Source organism: Peromyscus leucopus, chromosome 9, assembly GCF_004664715.2.
Source record: "Peromyscus leucopus breed LL Stock chromosome 9, UCI_PerLeu_2.1, whole genome shotgun sequence".
NCBI classification, from domain to species: domain Eukaryota; kingdom Metazoa; phylum Chordata; class Mammalia; order Rodentia; family Cricetidae; genus Peromyscus; species Peromyscus leucopus.
Genome location: NC_051070.1, coordinates 178688 through 195491, shown reverse-complemented (window position 1 = coordinate 195491; position 16804 = coordinate 178688). Strand labels below are relative to the sequence as shown.

Genomic DNA, 16804 nt, shown 5'->3' with positions numbered 1-16804 from the left:
AACTGTGAGTGCCTGGATCAAGAGGTTTCAGAGCAAAAGAATGTTAGTATGTGGCCTAAAGACTTGTCTTGTGATATTCAGGTGGAGAATGTGGCTGCCTTTTGCCCTTGTCCAAATAGTCTGCCTGAGGCTAAAGTGAAGAGCCAAGCTTAGGCAGTGAAGGAAACCATCAAAGAAAGTTAGTGGCAATGTAGTTGAATGAGGAGATCATGTTCCAGTCCCAACAATCAGCAGAACTTGGCAGTTTCAGCCATGTGGTTTTGGCTTTAGAGTCAAGGATAGAAAAAAGAGGTTATGAAATATTTCTCTGTGACTAAAGAAAGCCACTGAGGCCAGGCATGTGTCAGGGGTTTCCTTTAATGGAGAGGTCCAGAGAGGTCATTGAGTGAAGCTGTGAAGTTGAGGCCTGGGTTGCCTTGGAGACCCCAAGATGTTGGAGATGCCAGAGTCATGGGATACCTGACAAGAAAAGATGCTAAGAGGGAGTGGAACAAGCCTAAGAGAGAGAAGTATATTGCAGTCAACAAAGCTGAAAGGAGATGAAGATCTAAGAACATTTTGACATCAGACATGGAAATGCAGAACTTCAAGTTTGCCCAGCTTGTTTTTGGTCTTATATTTCCTCACTAAATTCCCTTTCCTGTGTTTTGGAATGGTAATATATATCCTGTACCATTATATGTTGGAAGTATGTGATTTGCTTTTTGATTTTGATTTTACAGAGGCTTACAATTAAGAGATTGTATGACTCTCAGAAGAGAGGTTGAACTTTAGACTTTTAAATAAGTTGGAGACTGTGAATGACTATGGGGACTTTTGAAGTTGGACATAATTTTTGAATTATGATATGGCTACAAGCATTTGGGAGCCAGGGAGTGCAATGTGATTTGAACAAAAATGGCCCCCAAAGGGAGTGGCACTATTAGGATGTGGGGCTTTTTCAGAGTAGGTGTGGCCTTGTTGGAGGAAGTTCATCAACGTGGGTACAGGCTCTGATGTCTCCTATGCTCAAGCTACACCCAGTAGCTACATCTCTAACTACTTCCTATGTCCTTTGAGTCAAGATGTAGGACTCTGAGCTTCTTCTCCAGGACCATGTCTGCCTACACACTATGTTGCACCATGATGATAATGTACTAAACCTCTAAATATGTAAGCCACTGCAATTAATTTTTTTTCCTTTATAAGAGTTGCCATGGCCATGGTGTCTCTTTACAGCAATAGAAACTCTGACAGACACCATTACCCTCTTACTGAGTACTTTCCTGCTTTCAGGCTGCATATTGACAAAGTTGCTACATACAACTTGTTACAAAAATTTAAACCAGATGACCATACTTTTTAATGAAATCTATAGACACAAAAGTAAATGGATCTTAATGGAGAAGTGTATAGATATAAGGACAGCCCAGTCGATATTGACTGCATTGTTTAAGTAATTCTCAAAAGTCCTTTTAAGTTTTATGATGTTTGAGGTGACTTGGCATGGGTGACTTCAGTTTCAATTAAGGTTCTCTGTGGTTTATGAATAACTGAATAGTAGATAGTACTTTAAAAACCAAATGATCCAAAGAACTTATTTTTGCACTTATGCCTGACTTAGTAAGGGCTTTCCATTGATGTGAAGAAGAGACGCCATGACCAGGGCAACTCTTACAAAGACAACATTTAATTGGGGTGGATTGCTTACAGTTAATGATTTAGTTCATTATCATGATGGGAACATGGGGGTATACAGGCAGATGTGCAGCTGGATCTGAGAGTGCTACATCTTATAGGCAACAGGTAGTCAACTGACTGTCACACTAAGGAAAACTGAAGCAAAAGAGACCTCAAAGCCTATCCCCACAGTGACACACTTCCTCCCCCAAGGCCACACCTCCTAATAGTGCCACTCCTTTTGGGGGCCATTTTCTTTCAAACCACCAAAATGCCTATGTGAATTTTTTTTACTTGTTACCTTGTAGAAAGTAACAAAATGTCTAATACTCTTTTATTTTATAATTGCCACTAGTTAATGAGGTCCAAAACAATTAATATAAAAATTCATCATTATTTTGCATACCAAAAAGTCATTAAGCCATGTCATTCTATAAATTATAATACATCTGCTAATGTAACATAGGAAAGTGGTGTCAGATAAGCCATAAATAGTGCTCATACCCTTGATAATCCTTTTGTTCCATATATTTTGCTTAGATTTTGCAAAGTTTTCTGTGAAAAAAAAATGTTTTCAATCATTTATCTTTTTTGTGGCTTTTTTTTTATCTCCTATGGCTCAAAATTGAGAGATTCAAAGAGTTTCAATAAGCAAATATTCTCCAAATACTTCATGAGAACATATTTGGTCAACATGATGCTGTGAGTGACTCATTCTACTCTATGATAATTGACTTTGTGTTTATCACTTTTCAAATTCTTAAGCATTTCCTAAATTGTGAGCAAAATAGAATACAGTATTGCTTTTTCATGATCAAATTAAAGTCAACTAACTCAAGGTGAGGTGTACCAGGGTTATAAATGGTATATTAGAATTTTTTGTACATTCCAGATAAATGAATTCTATTTGAAAATGTTTGAGATAATTCTGGAAGTGTAGAGACTATAGATGTATGTTTTTATGCATTAGAAAACACATCAAGAAGTAGTATTAATATTCACTTGGGGCTACATTTGACTACTTAATCAAGAATGGATATTTATTTCCTTGTGACAAACTACAGTATCACATTGTTTATTTTTTTCCCCTGTGACAGCATATTTGTTTATTATTTTGGATTCAGAGAATAAAATGCAAAAACTGTCAAAGAATTTTTTTATTTTTAGTAATTAACTTGTAACATTAATAATGTAACAGTTGTATTTATTAAAATTGCTGGATGCATTTTTTCAAGTGGATAAGAAATTTCCTTCTATTAAAAAATCTGGAAGGAAGTTTTATTGTTGTTTAATATTTTGATTAAATAAAGAAAAAGGAAAACTATTGGTGCTCAAAATCTGTGAACATTTTCCCTATGGAAGCAATACCAGATTGATACTAGCAGATGGTTAATTTTACAATTCCATTGTGTTTTTAAAATCTTGTTAATAAGTTTGAAAAATCATCCACAGTATCTCCAATTTTTGTATTTAAAGTGACTTTGAAATGTGCATAGCATACATCTCAGAGCCAGGATTGCTGACTCTCCTATCCTTCTGAATCATTGGTGCAGATACTAATGTCACCAATTTTAAATGATAGATCACTGGATTTCAAAAAATGTTTAATATCTCAACAGAAAAAAAATTACTCAGTTTCACAAGAAATAAAAAGAAATATGTATGTATGTATATATATGTATGCATGTATGTATAACCTCAGTAATATGACTAATATGTTCATATGATATACTCTTCTTTACAGTCACTGTTATAACTAGCTTTTATTCATTAATAGTAGAATTAAAGCCACATTCATAGTAATTAACTGTTCTAGATCAACTTTGTTTCTGTTGTATTCATCGTGTTTTGGTGAAATAAACCAAACACCTTCTTAAGCATACATATCTGCACACTAAAGTATACAAGTAAAATTCTGATACTTTCAAGATAATTATGAAGTATTAGTGACTGCTGGAGAAAAATTATCTTCAAACTTTCTGTTCCACACTAATGAATATGTTTCTGTTACTACTTCAAGAATGGAGGCATTGTTTTTAAAACTGGAATATATAAGGAACTCAAAAAGTACAGCAGAAAAACTCCAAATAATTTGTTTTAAAATGAGAATATGATATGAATAGACATTTCTCAAAACAAAATACACAAATTAACAAACCTATATGAAACAATGGTCACCAGGGAAATGTAAATGAGAGCTACAATGATATATGATCTCAGCACAGACAGGATGGCTACTATCAAAACATCAAATAATAACCAATACTGGTAACAGTGGTGATAAATGGAACTTGGATGCACACAACACCAGTACACCCATTTTAGAAACATTATGGAAGCTACTAAAAGTGAGATATCAATGTCATCCAACTACCCAAATATTTGATTTATACAAAAAGGAAATCAAATAAACATATCAAGGACATAACTGCACTCCCATGTTTATTAGGCATTATTCATAATAATCACTTAACTGTGGAAAATTTACATTAAAAAGTGTCATATATTACTTTTATCAGGAGATGAATAGATAAGTCACATATATACACATACAATATAGGGTATTAATGCCATCTAAAATAAAATTTTGTCATTTGTGACACAATTGATGGAACTGGAAGACAATGTGTGAAGTGAAGTAATTCAAGCACAGAAAGAAATAATGTATGCTGTCAAACATCTCTGAAAGCTAAAACCCTGGACCTCAAAGAAGGAAGTGCTCTACAGCATGGTAGAGTAATTATAAGCTCCAGCAATCTGTTATGTTCTCTACAAAGAAATAAAGAGAGGTCAAGAGCTCCAAACACAGAGAAATCACAAGTGCAAAAAGGAGACAAAGATACTGATAATGCTGACTAGATCACAGCACCCTGTCTATGTATATTGTATTATCATTGTGCTCCACAAGTATGTAGAAATAGTCCAAATACTGAAAAGGAAAACATATCTTTTGAAGATAATGCTTAAATGAAAATTAGTAGTAAATTAGAGAATGCATACCAGCTACAATTCTTTTACTTTAAGACTATGCCTCTAGATTTATAAAACATCTAAATAATGCCTGTGCTGTAGTTTGTGAAGAGGATATCATGATCCCAGCTTAATAGTAGAGAGAATTCAGTGATGTTAAATGATCATCAAATCTGTTCTGTTGGAAAGTCACAGAGCAGAAGCATTTGTTTTCTCTCCTACAGTATCTGTCATCCAGAAGTCAGCTATTTGAAAATCAAACCATCTGTCATAGAATCAAGTACAGAATAGGGACTTACATCTAGAAGCTTACACTCCTGGCATCCTTATGACTGGCATTATAAATATGTGATCCCTTTTGAATCTTATATGAAAATGCTCATGTGTATTTTTATAGTATCAGATTTACATATTTCATTTATTAAAAGGATCTCTGACCAAAATAAGAATAAAAAAACTGTAAGGGCAGGTGGTAAAGAAAAATGAACATATAACATTTAATGCTATGCTTTCTTACTCTGAAAGTGAATCACATTCATTAAGAGAAAATGTATAATTCAAGGATAAATTCAAGATCCTCTAATCTCAACAATAAACATTTACTACAATTTCTCTAGTATTTGTAAAAGTGATTAGAAACTTATTATAACCTATTTTTGACACAATTTAACAACTAAAAATTTACAGTTGAGGTAAAACGTCACAGAGTGAAAGATTATACCCTTAAAGATATGATCTGGAAGTCCATGGAGGACTAGTGTGTTATACAGTCTCTAAAATCTCTATTACTCAAAGATCTCTTCCCCTAAGTAACATTCTGTCTGCTCTAATCTCTAGAACTATTCTTTACCTTAGTGTACAGAGCTTTAAAAATCTAGCTAAAAACCAGAAGCCTCAGGACTCTGGTAAAGTTGCTATTAATCTATCTTGATCTTATGAGCTTTTCTGAAAGATATGTGTGAAAGTAGCTTTCAAAGTATATGCACCCAGGATGTGTTCAAATCATGAGCTGATTAATCCCTTACTCCTAATTCTAGTTGCTACCTGCTTCAAGCACTCAAAAAACAAGGATCTATCCTTAAATACCATCCCCATATTTTTGTAAAAAGATTTTATTTTATTTTTATTTTTAAGTAAATGTGTATAAGCTTATGTCTGTTTGGGAGTATGAGCACATGAATGCAGTTGCCCATGAGGGCCTGAAGAGGTGATCTGATTCCCTGGAGCTGGATTTCCAAGAGATTGTGAGCTGTCTACCATAGCTGATGAGAACCAAAGAGCAGTATGTGCTCTTAACCATGGAGCTGCCTCTCTTTTTTAGTGATCTACAGTGTAAGTTTCCCATAGAATCTGTAAAAGGAGTCTCACAGTCTTAGCTGCTTATACAATAATGCAATTATTTTCTTAATGTCCTGGGAGGTCAGAGTGTTGATTCAGTTTCACTGGGCTAAATCAAGATATTGGCCTTGACTTTTGAAAACCGTGAGGGGAGATTGATGTGTTCTTGCTTTCTGAAAAATCCTCCCAAGAGCATCATTATTCTGTGTCTCATGGACCATTCTTTGTGTCACTCCAACATCTTGGTTCTGTTGTCACATGCCCTACTCTTGACTTTGATCCTATTGCCTCTTTCATTATAAGCACATTCATGGTTTCATTTGGCTCAGTTGCTCAATCCAGAATCCCTATCTTAAGACCTTTAACACAGTTACATTAATAAAGTTCATTTTACCAATAGTTATCATGCTCATAGGTTTCAGGGAAAAGGGTGTGTACAAATTTGAGAGATTGTTATTCAATCTCAGCTACCCTCTTCCTCTCATATGGGGACACATAACTTGGCTGAGCACTCTGCAGTCACTCATGCAAACCACTACCAAGAACAGCTCCAGAGTACCTCTTCCCTCAGTACCTTTAAAAATGAAGTCCTGTTTTGTACTACTCAATTATTTGTTTAAACAACAGCTGTTCATTTGATTCAGTCTCTAACTACTGCCTTTCCCTGTCTTTCGGTGTGATCTACTCCCTGCCCAGAATGTCTGGTGATAATTTGCTATAACCTCTTTGGTAATACCTGATTACTAGAACATCTTTGGATTTTTATTATTGAATATTTCAGGAGAAAAAGATGCAGGGAGAGGCAGAACACAGCAATTCTTTGTTGTCGTGGAAACATAAACATTATGCTCTCCTGTGGATTGTAAGAACACATTTTTTTCTGAGCTCCACAGAAGTCAATCCATGGAGAATTTAATTTCTTGAATTTATAACATGGTTTTCATGAGATTTAGGGGCATAGAATTGAGCTAAATAAAACTAAAGGTAAATGAGATGTTTTACAAAATGAGATTTGGGGCCTAAGGCTATCATCAGATGAAAGATATTGATTCTGAAAGTCCTTTCTCCCCTTTCCATTTTTTATATCTTTTTAATGTAGCTTTAGGGATGGTAGTAGATAGTTAGCCTTCCTTCTCAGAAATTTAGACTTCATCTTAGATAAGGATTTGCTTAACTAGTTTAGACTTGAAGACAAGTGAAAGTTATCATTTGAGAGAGTAATAAAGGAACAAGAGTTATTTCCTAAATTGTGCATGCATGTTTGTATACCTGTGTATGTGTATATGTGTGCATGTGTGTGTATTCATTCACACGTATGCATGTAAGTGTGTGCATGTGTGTGTGCGTGTGTGTGTGTGTGTGTGTGTGTGTGTGTGTGTGTGTGTGTATACAGAGTTGGGGGTAAGCTGTAGAAACCTTGTAATTTTATGCAGAGAACACCACAGGAGGCCTTAAATAAAATAAAAACAAAAGCAAAACATCCCTTCCAGTTCTGTAGTGGTTTGAAAGAAAATGGCCCAAAAGGGAGTGGCACTATCAGGAGGTGTGGCTTTGTTGGAGTAGGTGTGATCTTGTAGGAGGAAGTGTGTCACAGTGGGGATGGGGTTTGAGGTCTCCTATGCTCAAACTACTCTCAGTGTGGTAAACAGTTCACTTCATGTCACCTGTAGATCAAGATAAAGAACTCTCAACTCCTTCTCCAACACCATGTCTGTCTGCATGCTTCCATGTCCTGCCATGATGATAATGGATTAAACCTCTTAAACTATAAGTCACCCCAATCAAATTTTTAAGAGTTGCCATGGTCATGGTGTCCCTTCTCAGCAATAGAACCCCTACCTAAGACAGGTTCCTCAAAGAAGTCCAGCTTTAACATTTTTCTTGCTCACCTGTACCTATATTTCTGGCCCTTTGTGTGTTACTTTGTTCCTTCTTTTGAGGCCCACGGATATCTGAATCTGGCTTCCATAGATAACATTAGCAAATACTTCAAAAGAGGCCTTTGGCTGTGAGTTGGAAATAGCAGCCACCTTTTTCTGGCTCTTTCATATATAAATTTCATGCATACATAAAATGTTTGTAATTATAGACATTTCAGTCAATGGATCTCTCCCAGCCAGCAAGAATAAACTGTTCAGAGTTTTTCTTCAAGATGCCTCATGGATTCAGTCAGCTGTGCTAAGCCAGCTTGGCTACATCCAGCTTGTGTTCTCTTCTTCATGGAATAGGTGTAGTGATGCTCTCAAGACATTTAGTTCTGGCAGGACCAGTTTCAGACTAATTCATGTCAGAAATATTTTACTACAAACAGGAAACAGCAGCATAACATCCTTTTCACAGCAAAGTTTAGAAGTTAGTCATACTCAGCTAATAGTCAGGAAAGACATTTGGATACAAATATCTCAATTTCACAGCCCTCCAGGCCTAGCTTTTCATGACTATCTTGTGTCTTTTTAAACATTCCAAAAGTTTGTTCTTACCCTTTGTCACTACACTCATACCCACCAATGAGTGCTCAGCTCTTCTGTCTCTGAGGATATTTTTCTGGTCCCAACTGCTCCCAGCCTCTCCTGCTCAGAGCTCCCCACTGTAGTGCCTCTGCTTTCCTGGGCCTGGGACACCTTGTGCATAGTTCATTATTTTGCCACCACTGGAAGGAAGAAAATAATGCTAAGCTGAAGTGCTGGACTTAGATCCCTGTGAGTCTCCGTCTGCAAGTAAAACCTACAGGCTTTTAATTCCATTTCCCTCCTAACACCAGGAAATAGAATTCATTTTCAAAAACCCTATAAGGCAGTAGGCCTTTAAGAGATAGATATTTGATAAATAGGTCTTCTCTTAGATAAGGTGATCATACTATCCAGTTGTTAACAGAAACCCAAGAGGTAGTGGCTTGGGAGATTTTTAGCACCAAGCTGAGGTACTTTAATTAGAGACGTCACTATCCCAATTGAATTCCTAATATTTTTAATAAAATGAGTAATATGCAATGAACAGAGGAGTGGGAAATGTCACCCAAACATGAGCTTTCTGCTTCATTGATAATAATGAGGCTGAGTGTAAAATAAAATCTCATTACCTAATCACAAAAAATAATAATTGAGAGATATTTTTATATTAAAATTACTGAAAGCTAATAAAAGTTGCAAATAATATAAAAGCCAAAGCATCCTAAACTTAGGTACTCTTGTTTCAGTGCCCATGTGTTTACATACAATTTATGCTTTTAACAAATAGAAAAATTATCATCCATCTTCAGTCTGTTTTATTTTTCAAATTTAGTCATTTAAGGTTCTGAATTAAAATCTTAATCTGTTACATTATAGTATCCTTCCTTATTCAAAAATAAATACAGGAACTAACTTTAGGGATTATCTGACCCGACAGACTAATCTTACTGATCCACAAACCTGTGTGTACAGGGTGACTAATTTCCTAAGGTCACAAAACTAACTAGAAGCAGTCATAGGCCTAAATTCTACCGGACTGATATCCTGTGTATATACACGCTTCCCTGTCATAACTCTGTACTTCTCAGTAGACTTCAGCTATACTGAGGCAGAGTGACCATTGTAAGCTCCCCAGAGCACTTCTAAAATGTAGCTATCATGATACCCTACTTTTAAATCTTAAACAACTTCAGTTGGTGAATTACTGCATCTGATATTTGCAAAGCAACCCTCTTTCAATCAATATGAAAAGATAATTTTCAAATAAACAAACATCTTGTTTATGTATCTTCCTGTTGCTCATTCATTCATTAATTCACTCAGTTATACAATGTAGTGAGTATTGATTTCCCATCATTGGTGTGACTATTCAAAGAACAGTAAGAAAATAATGTAGAGGATAGCTATATAGCACAGTGAGACTAAGCAGCAGAAAGTCATCCTATAAAGAATGCCACTTCTGCCTGCTGCATCCCAGAAAATATCTCAAGGAAACAATACCAAATGAGAACTTCAAAGTATAAATCTAAAAAAAAAATGAAATTCCAAGTTATGACACACACAGCTTTCTAAAACAAAAACAAATGTAATAATTCATGAAATACCTTCCAATGTTCTCATGTCTCAGCAAAGAGATTCCCTTACTCGACTCCTATTTCCAGGCCTCCCACTGTTCTCAGAATGACTTTACACTATACATTTCTGTTAATATTTGAAATACATTTGTTGCATTTAAATGTACAAAATCTAATCCATGTTTATATATACATACATATTAAACATAATTATATATAGATATATAAACAAAATAAAGATGGATGAAAAGTATGAATAGTATTTTTCAGTGGATAGTAAACTGTAGCTTTCTCTGTTTTATTCTTTGTATGCTTTCCCTGATTCTTTAAAGGAATGTATGCTGCCTATATAATCATAAATATTGATCTTTTAGAACAAAGATGTTGATTTAAAAGAGTCTGAAGAGGGTAACTGATGCACAGAGGAGAAATCACCAGTGAGCTATGCATACTCATAGCTGATGAGAAATCTAAATTTTATATAATTTAATGTGAGACAGTATTCCACTTATGTGTTATCAAAAGTTTTGCATTGAAAATTCTTAAACATCAGAATCCTTCCTTTGACCTTTCTGCCTTCACAGATGTAAAAGTGACTGTTTCAACAAAATAGTTCTTCAAAATAAACTAAAGGAAAAAGAAGACAAGACAGCTTTTATCCTTAAAAAAATCACAATTATTTAAGAGAAAGTTCAGCCTAGCTGTGTATGAATATTATGAGTAATATAATTAATGGATTAGAGGTATTTACAAGGCAGGATTGGAGGTTTTTACAGAAAGTGCAAAATTAATTTCCTGTTATAAAATATTACTCTCCATATAATTGTACCTCATCTCCCAGGTAAACAAGTTCCATTTTATTTCTGTAGCACTTATATCACCAGAAATACAGAAATAAACTTATATCTCTGTGATGCCCAGCTTTGATAATATTCTTTGTGTGGTCAGAAAAACATTTGATGATTTTTTTTTTTTTTTCATTTTGGAAAGAGCCACTTGCTGAGTGTTTCTCCTCCTTCTTTGGTTAATGGCCACAACAATTTACTTACATCATAGAAACAAAATATTTTACACTATAGCGCTTTTTCTACATTCAGCATAAATTAAAATACACACAGAGAGAATTAAACCAATGAAGCTAAACCCTCTGATTCCGTCAAAGGCACAAAAGTGGCATCTACTGTTGAACGACACTGTTGTTAAAGTCACAGAAGTAGTTGTGCTTTGTTCCAGAAACCAAATGAAGATTGGCCAGATTGCCACTTGAACACTCCAGTGACTTAACACCAGACAGAATAACCCTCCCCCTTTTTCAGATTGAGTTATCCTTTTACAAAACAGGGCCCAATATTCAATTTTCCAAAAGGCCCTGTCATTTTTCTCATCTTACAATTCCCTTTAGAACATAATTTTTCCTTCATTCACATGAAAAGCTTTGAACATTTTTTTTTCCTGAAAACCATACTCTGTTAATTTCTGGCCTTCTGTTTTCTGAGCTTTTCAATGTCTGATATTGATCCACCCCTTAGAGCTGTCATCAAGTACATAATCTGCCAGTCTTTCATACTAGTCTCTGGCATCTAAATGATTTTCATTTTGTCCTCCAATCTCTGCCTTGTCTTTGACTACCCAGGTCTTTATGTGCATCCTCAAAATGTCCTTCACTTTTTCGCTAGGCTGTCTTCATAGACAATTCAATCAGTAGTTTACATTCTATGTCTTTGGCATTCCAGAATCCACATTTATATGTTCACTTAAATCACAAACACTAAGATATCAAAATGAAATTTCACTTACGATCATCTTGAAAACTCAGGACTCTGCTGCCTTCTCTCTTCTGTAGAATTGAAAGACAATGGAGATTTTCAGCTCCACTGACTCAGGTACCCTGCCAATTACAATATCCTCTCAGAGCATAGCATCATGCTCACCCTACAGAAGCAACATGATAAAGAGATACAGGGTGACTGTGAAAGGCTGAAGTCCTCTGGATGCCAAACACCTGAAACACTACTGAGCAAATCTAGACTTGCCTATTTCACCTCCAAGACTCTTTTGATCATTTACTATTATTAATTAGTTTATTTTTTGAGTCCAGAATACACCTATTTGTGCCTCTGTGTGTGTGTTTCTAGTATAAAAACCTCAAACAGATCACTGAGACCAGTTTCAAATTTTAAGATATCATATAAATAATTGAAGGTATCACATGACTATGAGAATTTTATGGGAATATACATCTTTCATGTGTTAATTTGTAACTTAGCTCTGCAGTTCTTGCCCCCAGAATGTGAAAAACAAAGTTCTTTAGTTGTAAACAGTCTTGCCCTTACCTTGAGCCTAATGAGAAAAGATGTGTGTAGCCCTTTTTCTTAAAAGGAAATCACAAGAACATAAAATAAGACTGAACTTACAGTTTTAGGGCCAAATGTGATAGGGCTGGAGGCAAGTATTCTAAAGAGAAATTGTTAGTCATTTGTTCCAACCCATGTTTACTATCTTTCCTTTACAACCATGAACCTGTGCAATATGGCTGCTGTACTTAGTTTCTATGATTTCTACAAAATCACAAAGTTACCTAATGATGCATTTCTCATCACTTGTTCTCATCTTTTATTGATGTATACAAATACTTCCAGGATAAGAGACATACTTTAATTTCACAATTTCTTTTTGCTTACACTCATTGGCAGAACACAATGATATAAATTCCCTATATAACTCTGCTAATGTTCTCCAGTGATAACTTTTCTAATTACCAGAAATAGTGGAAAGGCAGAATGAAGGAGACACTGCTAGCTGCTGCTGTGAGGAGCAAGATATAAAGATACCAGTAAGCTACGAGCTACATGACAAAGTATAGATTTATAGAAATGGGTTAACTTAAGATGTAAGATCTAGCTAGCAAGAAGCCTGAGTGAGTAGGCCATACAGTTTGCAATTAATATAAGCCACTGTGTGTCCATTTGGGTCTGAGCAGCTGCAGGACCAGGAAAACTTTCAGCTACAGATGGCACCCAGACATGGTGGCAAGAGTTCCCACCTAAAAACTGAGAGAGCTTAAGAAGAGATGATAAATGTAGCTAAAAGCACCTTCTTACTACATGTCGCTCATGACAGGCTGAGGTACAGTGATGTGTCCCCTGGTTGTGGTGGGTTCACAGTGGGTGGGTTGGAGCTACAGTGTGGTGGATTCTTGCCAAGTTACACAGAGATTTCTTCAAGCCATGCAGTGCATTACATGATAGAGTTAGCGTTTGCTAGTTTTTTTTTTTTTTTTTTTAAAAATGTGGTTTCTGGACTACATGCTGCTTTCATGGAGGCATAGACCCACTGTTGCCAAGAGTTGGTGGTGCACATGACTCCCAGAGCTGGTGGTAAATGTACCACGGCCATATTGAGAAGCTGAAGTGGGCAGAGTCAGCAGCTAAGGCTTCCACTTGAGTACTAGCCACTGCAGTTTAAAAGCAATAGATTCACAATAAGGCAGATTCAGATGGAATAAGACTTTAAATGGTTTACAGTGTGTGAAAAAATGTACGTAGGTTTGGAAGAGAGAAGAAAATGAATGCAGACAGTCATATAAAAATAGTTTTAAAAAATAAAGTCTTTAAAGAGACAGTAAAGGTAATATAAAAAAATAAGCCACATGGAGATGGACATTTTACAGAGAATCTGTATTGTGTTGCCTTTGGGATTTTTAACTGCAGAAAGACATTTGATTGTGAATCCTGCTGAGTTAAATCAATATGTATATTTTTAAAGGCATCCTGTTTTCAAAATTTGTGTCTAATTTGTGTTGCTTTGGAAAAGAGGTTCTGCTTTTGTTTCCACAAAAGATGAGAACCTGTGGATTGCTTCCAGGCTCATATGGTTTGATCAAGGAAGAACTCCTGAGAAGTCTCCAGATGTTCCAACACAAATCAGCTTCAAGGCAACTGGCTCAAACAATGCAGCTTCACAGATTATTCCAGTCAGGACTTGACCATAATTCTTAATTTTCTCAGGATCGCCAGAAGATTGCCAGCACCCTCATCCAGCAGAAAGTAGTATTAGAAACCACACCCAAATTCCCAAAATATTGTTTATGAATGTATATTTTTATTTAAAGGGGGTTGATTATAAATGCAACCTCTTTCTAAAGGAGAAAAGGGGATAGTATAGATATGATAGGATGGGTCGATTATTGAACCTGCTTTTAAAGAGCAACAACTTGTTTGAAAATGTTTTACATTGCTATAGATTTTAGTTTATCGATACAAATTTAAAGTTAATTTTGTTATACTGTGTGCATATTTCTACTCTTGTTTAGAGAATTTAGTTTGTGCAACTCATTTGAAATTGCAGTATATAATTGAGAAATACAGATTAATAATTACTCATCTATGATAATCAAACTTATAGTCAAGTTAGTTAAGTTTTCTAGGTATACATAGATATATTTCAATTAGGTAGATAATCTTCAAACACTTCAAAGACCTATATAATATGGCATTTAAAATGTTTCAAGAACTTAGACTTTTCTGGAAAATGAGACACATCTGTTCCTAGCAGCTCTGATTTACTTCAAAGAGGAAGATGGCCATCAAAGACACTCCATGTAGAGTTTATATTCCTCTTGGCAAAAATAACCATTTAGGCAAGAAACTGTTTTTGCCTGGACTGCTTGACAAAATGGTGTATCAACTGGACAGGCAGGACCCATAGGAAGGTGACCACTGAACTTTGCAAGGCGACATGGTCCTTCAGGTTTCTACTTTGCAGAGGAGACTGTCAGACATTCTACAATACAAATGGAAAAGCAACTAAAATACTCTAGGCATATAGGCTGAAGATGGATGCCCCAACATTGCAGAGGAAATTTGGATGACTGTCTAGGCAGGCCGCTGTCTCTGTCATTTTCAGAATTTTGGAAGTTGCTTACAATGCATTTCCTGTTTACTTAGGTAATAGTATATCCTTCTGAGGTCTTTGATGTAGTTGAAGACTAAATGGTTGTAATTTTCCTTGGCTATGATAAAAGATAAATTAGATATGAAACTTTAGACTCACAAATAAAGGATAGATAGAATATTTTCTTTAATTTTCCCAAGTACAAATAGTCTAGATATTACAACTGTAATTCTTGTTTGATAACTGTTTTGTTATATGTAATTTACTATGTTAAAGTTAATACCTTCCTTTTTGATTAGACAGAAAAGGGGAAGTACTGTGGAATGTTGTTCTATATGCTGTGAATGTGTGTTGCTCTGATTTGTTGATAAATAAAATGCTGATTGGCAAGTAGCCAGGCAGGAAGTATAAGCAGGATAAGCAAAGAGAATTAATGGGAAGAGGAAGGCTGAGTCAGGAATCACCAGCCAGAAACAGAGGAAGCAAGATGTCAAGGCAGAACTGAAAAAAGGTACCAAGCTACATGGCTAAACATAGATAAGAATGATGGGTTAATTTAAGTGTAAATGGTAGTCAGAAATAAGCCTAAGCTAATGGCCAAGCAGTTATAATTAATATAAGCTTCTGAGTGATTATTTTATAATGGGTCTGCAGGGGCCTGGTGGGATTGAAGAAATGTTACAATTACACATTTTAAGTATTTGTTAGTTTCAAAGTTATAGAGTCATCACTAAGAGCAAGAAGTAGACTTTAAACAAGCCAGAGATTCACAAGATAAAAAACCTTGGAGTAGTGAATCAATGTGGTTATTGTGACACCCTGGCACTTTTCAAAGTGACAGGGTCCCTCAAAATACAAAAGAATGAAATAACCTGTATGCCCATAAGTCAGTGAATGTATGGCATAACTATATGCAGTGGTACTATTTGTTTTTAAAGAAAAAAAAAACACTGTTATATAAAATACCAAGAATACACCTCATAAGAATTAATTTGAGCCGGGCGGTGGTGGCGCACGCCTTTAATCCCAGCACTTGGGAGGCAGAGGCAGGCGGATCTCTGTGAGTTCGAGGCCAGCCTGGGCTACCAAATGAGTTCCAGGAAAGGCGCAAAGCTACACAGAGAAACCCTGTCTCGAAAAACCAAAAAAAAAAAAAAGAATTAATTTGAACAGTTACAAAGGCAGGCACAGAGGTGAGGATACTAATCAGAGAGGAGCAAGATGGAAGTTTCTTGATGTTGGAAATAGTATTTGCTGACCTGAATAATTATCACAAGATATACACATTTGCTACAAATTAATTGAGACTAACATCTCAAGTTGCATTTTACTTTAACGTATCTAATACCACAAATTATAATTATAATGAAAAGAAATAAGATTGTGATCTCAAATAAACACCACGCCAAAAGCATCAACTCAAATGTCCTGGTCATCTTAAGAACAGCTTCAGCAAAGGATCTGGACGTTACAATGTCGATGTCCACTTTAAGAGCCACAATTTCTGCACAAAAGCCACTCTGATAGCTGATGGAATCTGGGGGAATGCAGTGTCCTGTCATTAAGAGCTCTGTGCTTGGGCATATTAAAAAGGAAGTTTGGTTCAGGTTGCTTGTTTTTTTTTAAATTAATTTTGATAGCTTTTAAAAAGACTTTATTGTTCAAGTAAAGAACATTTAATATGAGGCCTTTTTTAAAGTATATTTTCAAGTGAACAGTATAGTATTGTCACCTCTATGCATAACTGTGGACTGCTGATTTCTAGAATTTGCTCTTCTTATCTAGCTTTTTATGTTCACAAAAATCCAAATCAAGATTATGAAGCTATAGCTACAGCATCAAGTGAAAGTAAAAGATAAAAGAAGAGAGCAGTCCACAAGAGTATATTCAATAAAATATTTCCCATTAAAGTTGAAATGA

General features: G+C 35.5%; 1 protein-coding gene across 2 annotated transcripts in view; it reads right to left on the bottom strand.

Annotated features, from left to right (window-relative positions):
- Fgf14 (fibroblast growth factor 14) overlaps positions 1–12844 on the bottom strand; it is a 232015-nt gene extending 219171 nt beyond the window's left edge. Inside the window, exons 1-2 of one of the 2 annotated variants that reach the window (XM_028868301.1) lie at positions 11789–12844; positions 8448–8617 (exon numbers count right to left, since the gene is read on the bottom strand). In XM_028868301.1, coding sequence (XP_028724134.1) covers positions 8448–8466 — 19 coding nt within the window. In that variant the 5' untranslated portion in view covers positions 8467–8617; positions 11789–12844. Of the gene's footprint in view, positions 1–8447; positions 9073–11788 lie in introns of those variants that run through there. The other variant, XM_028868302.2, reaches the window with a different exon arrangement.
- Between the last annotated feature and the right edge of the window lie 3960 nt (positions 12845–16804).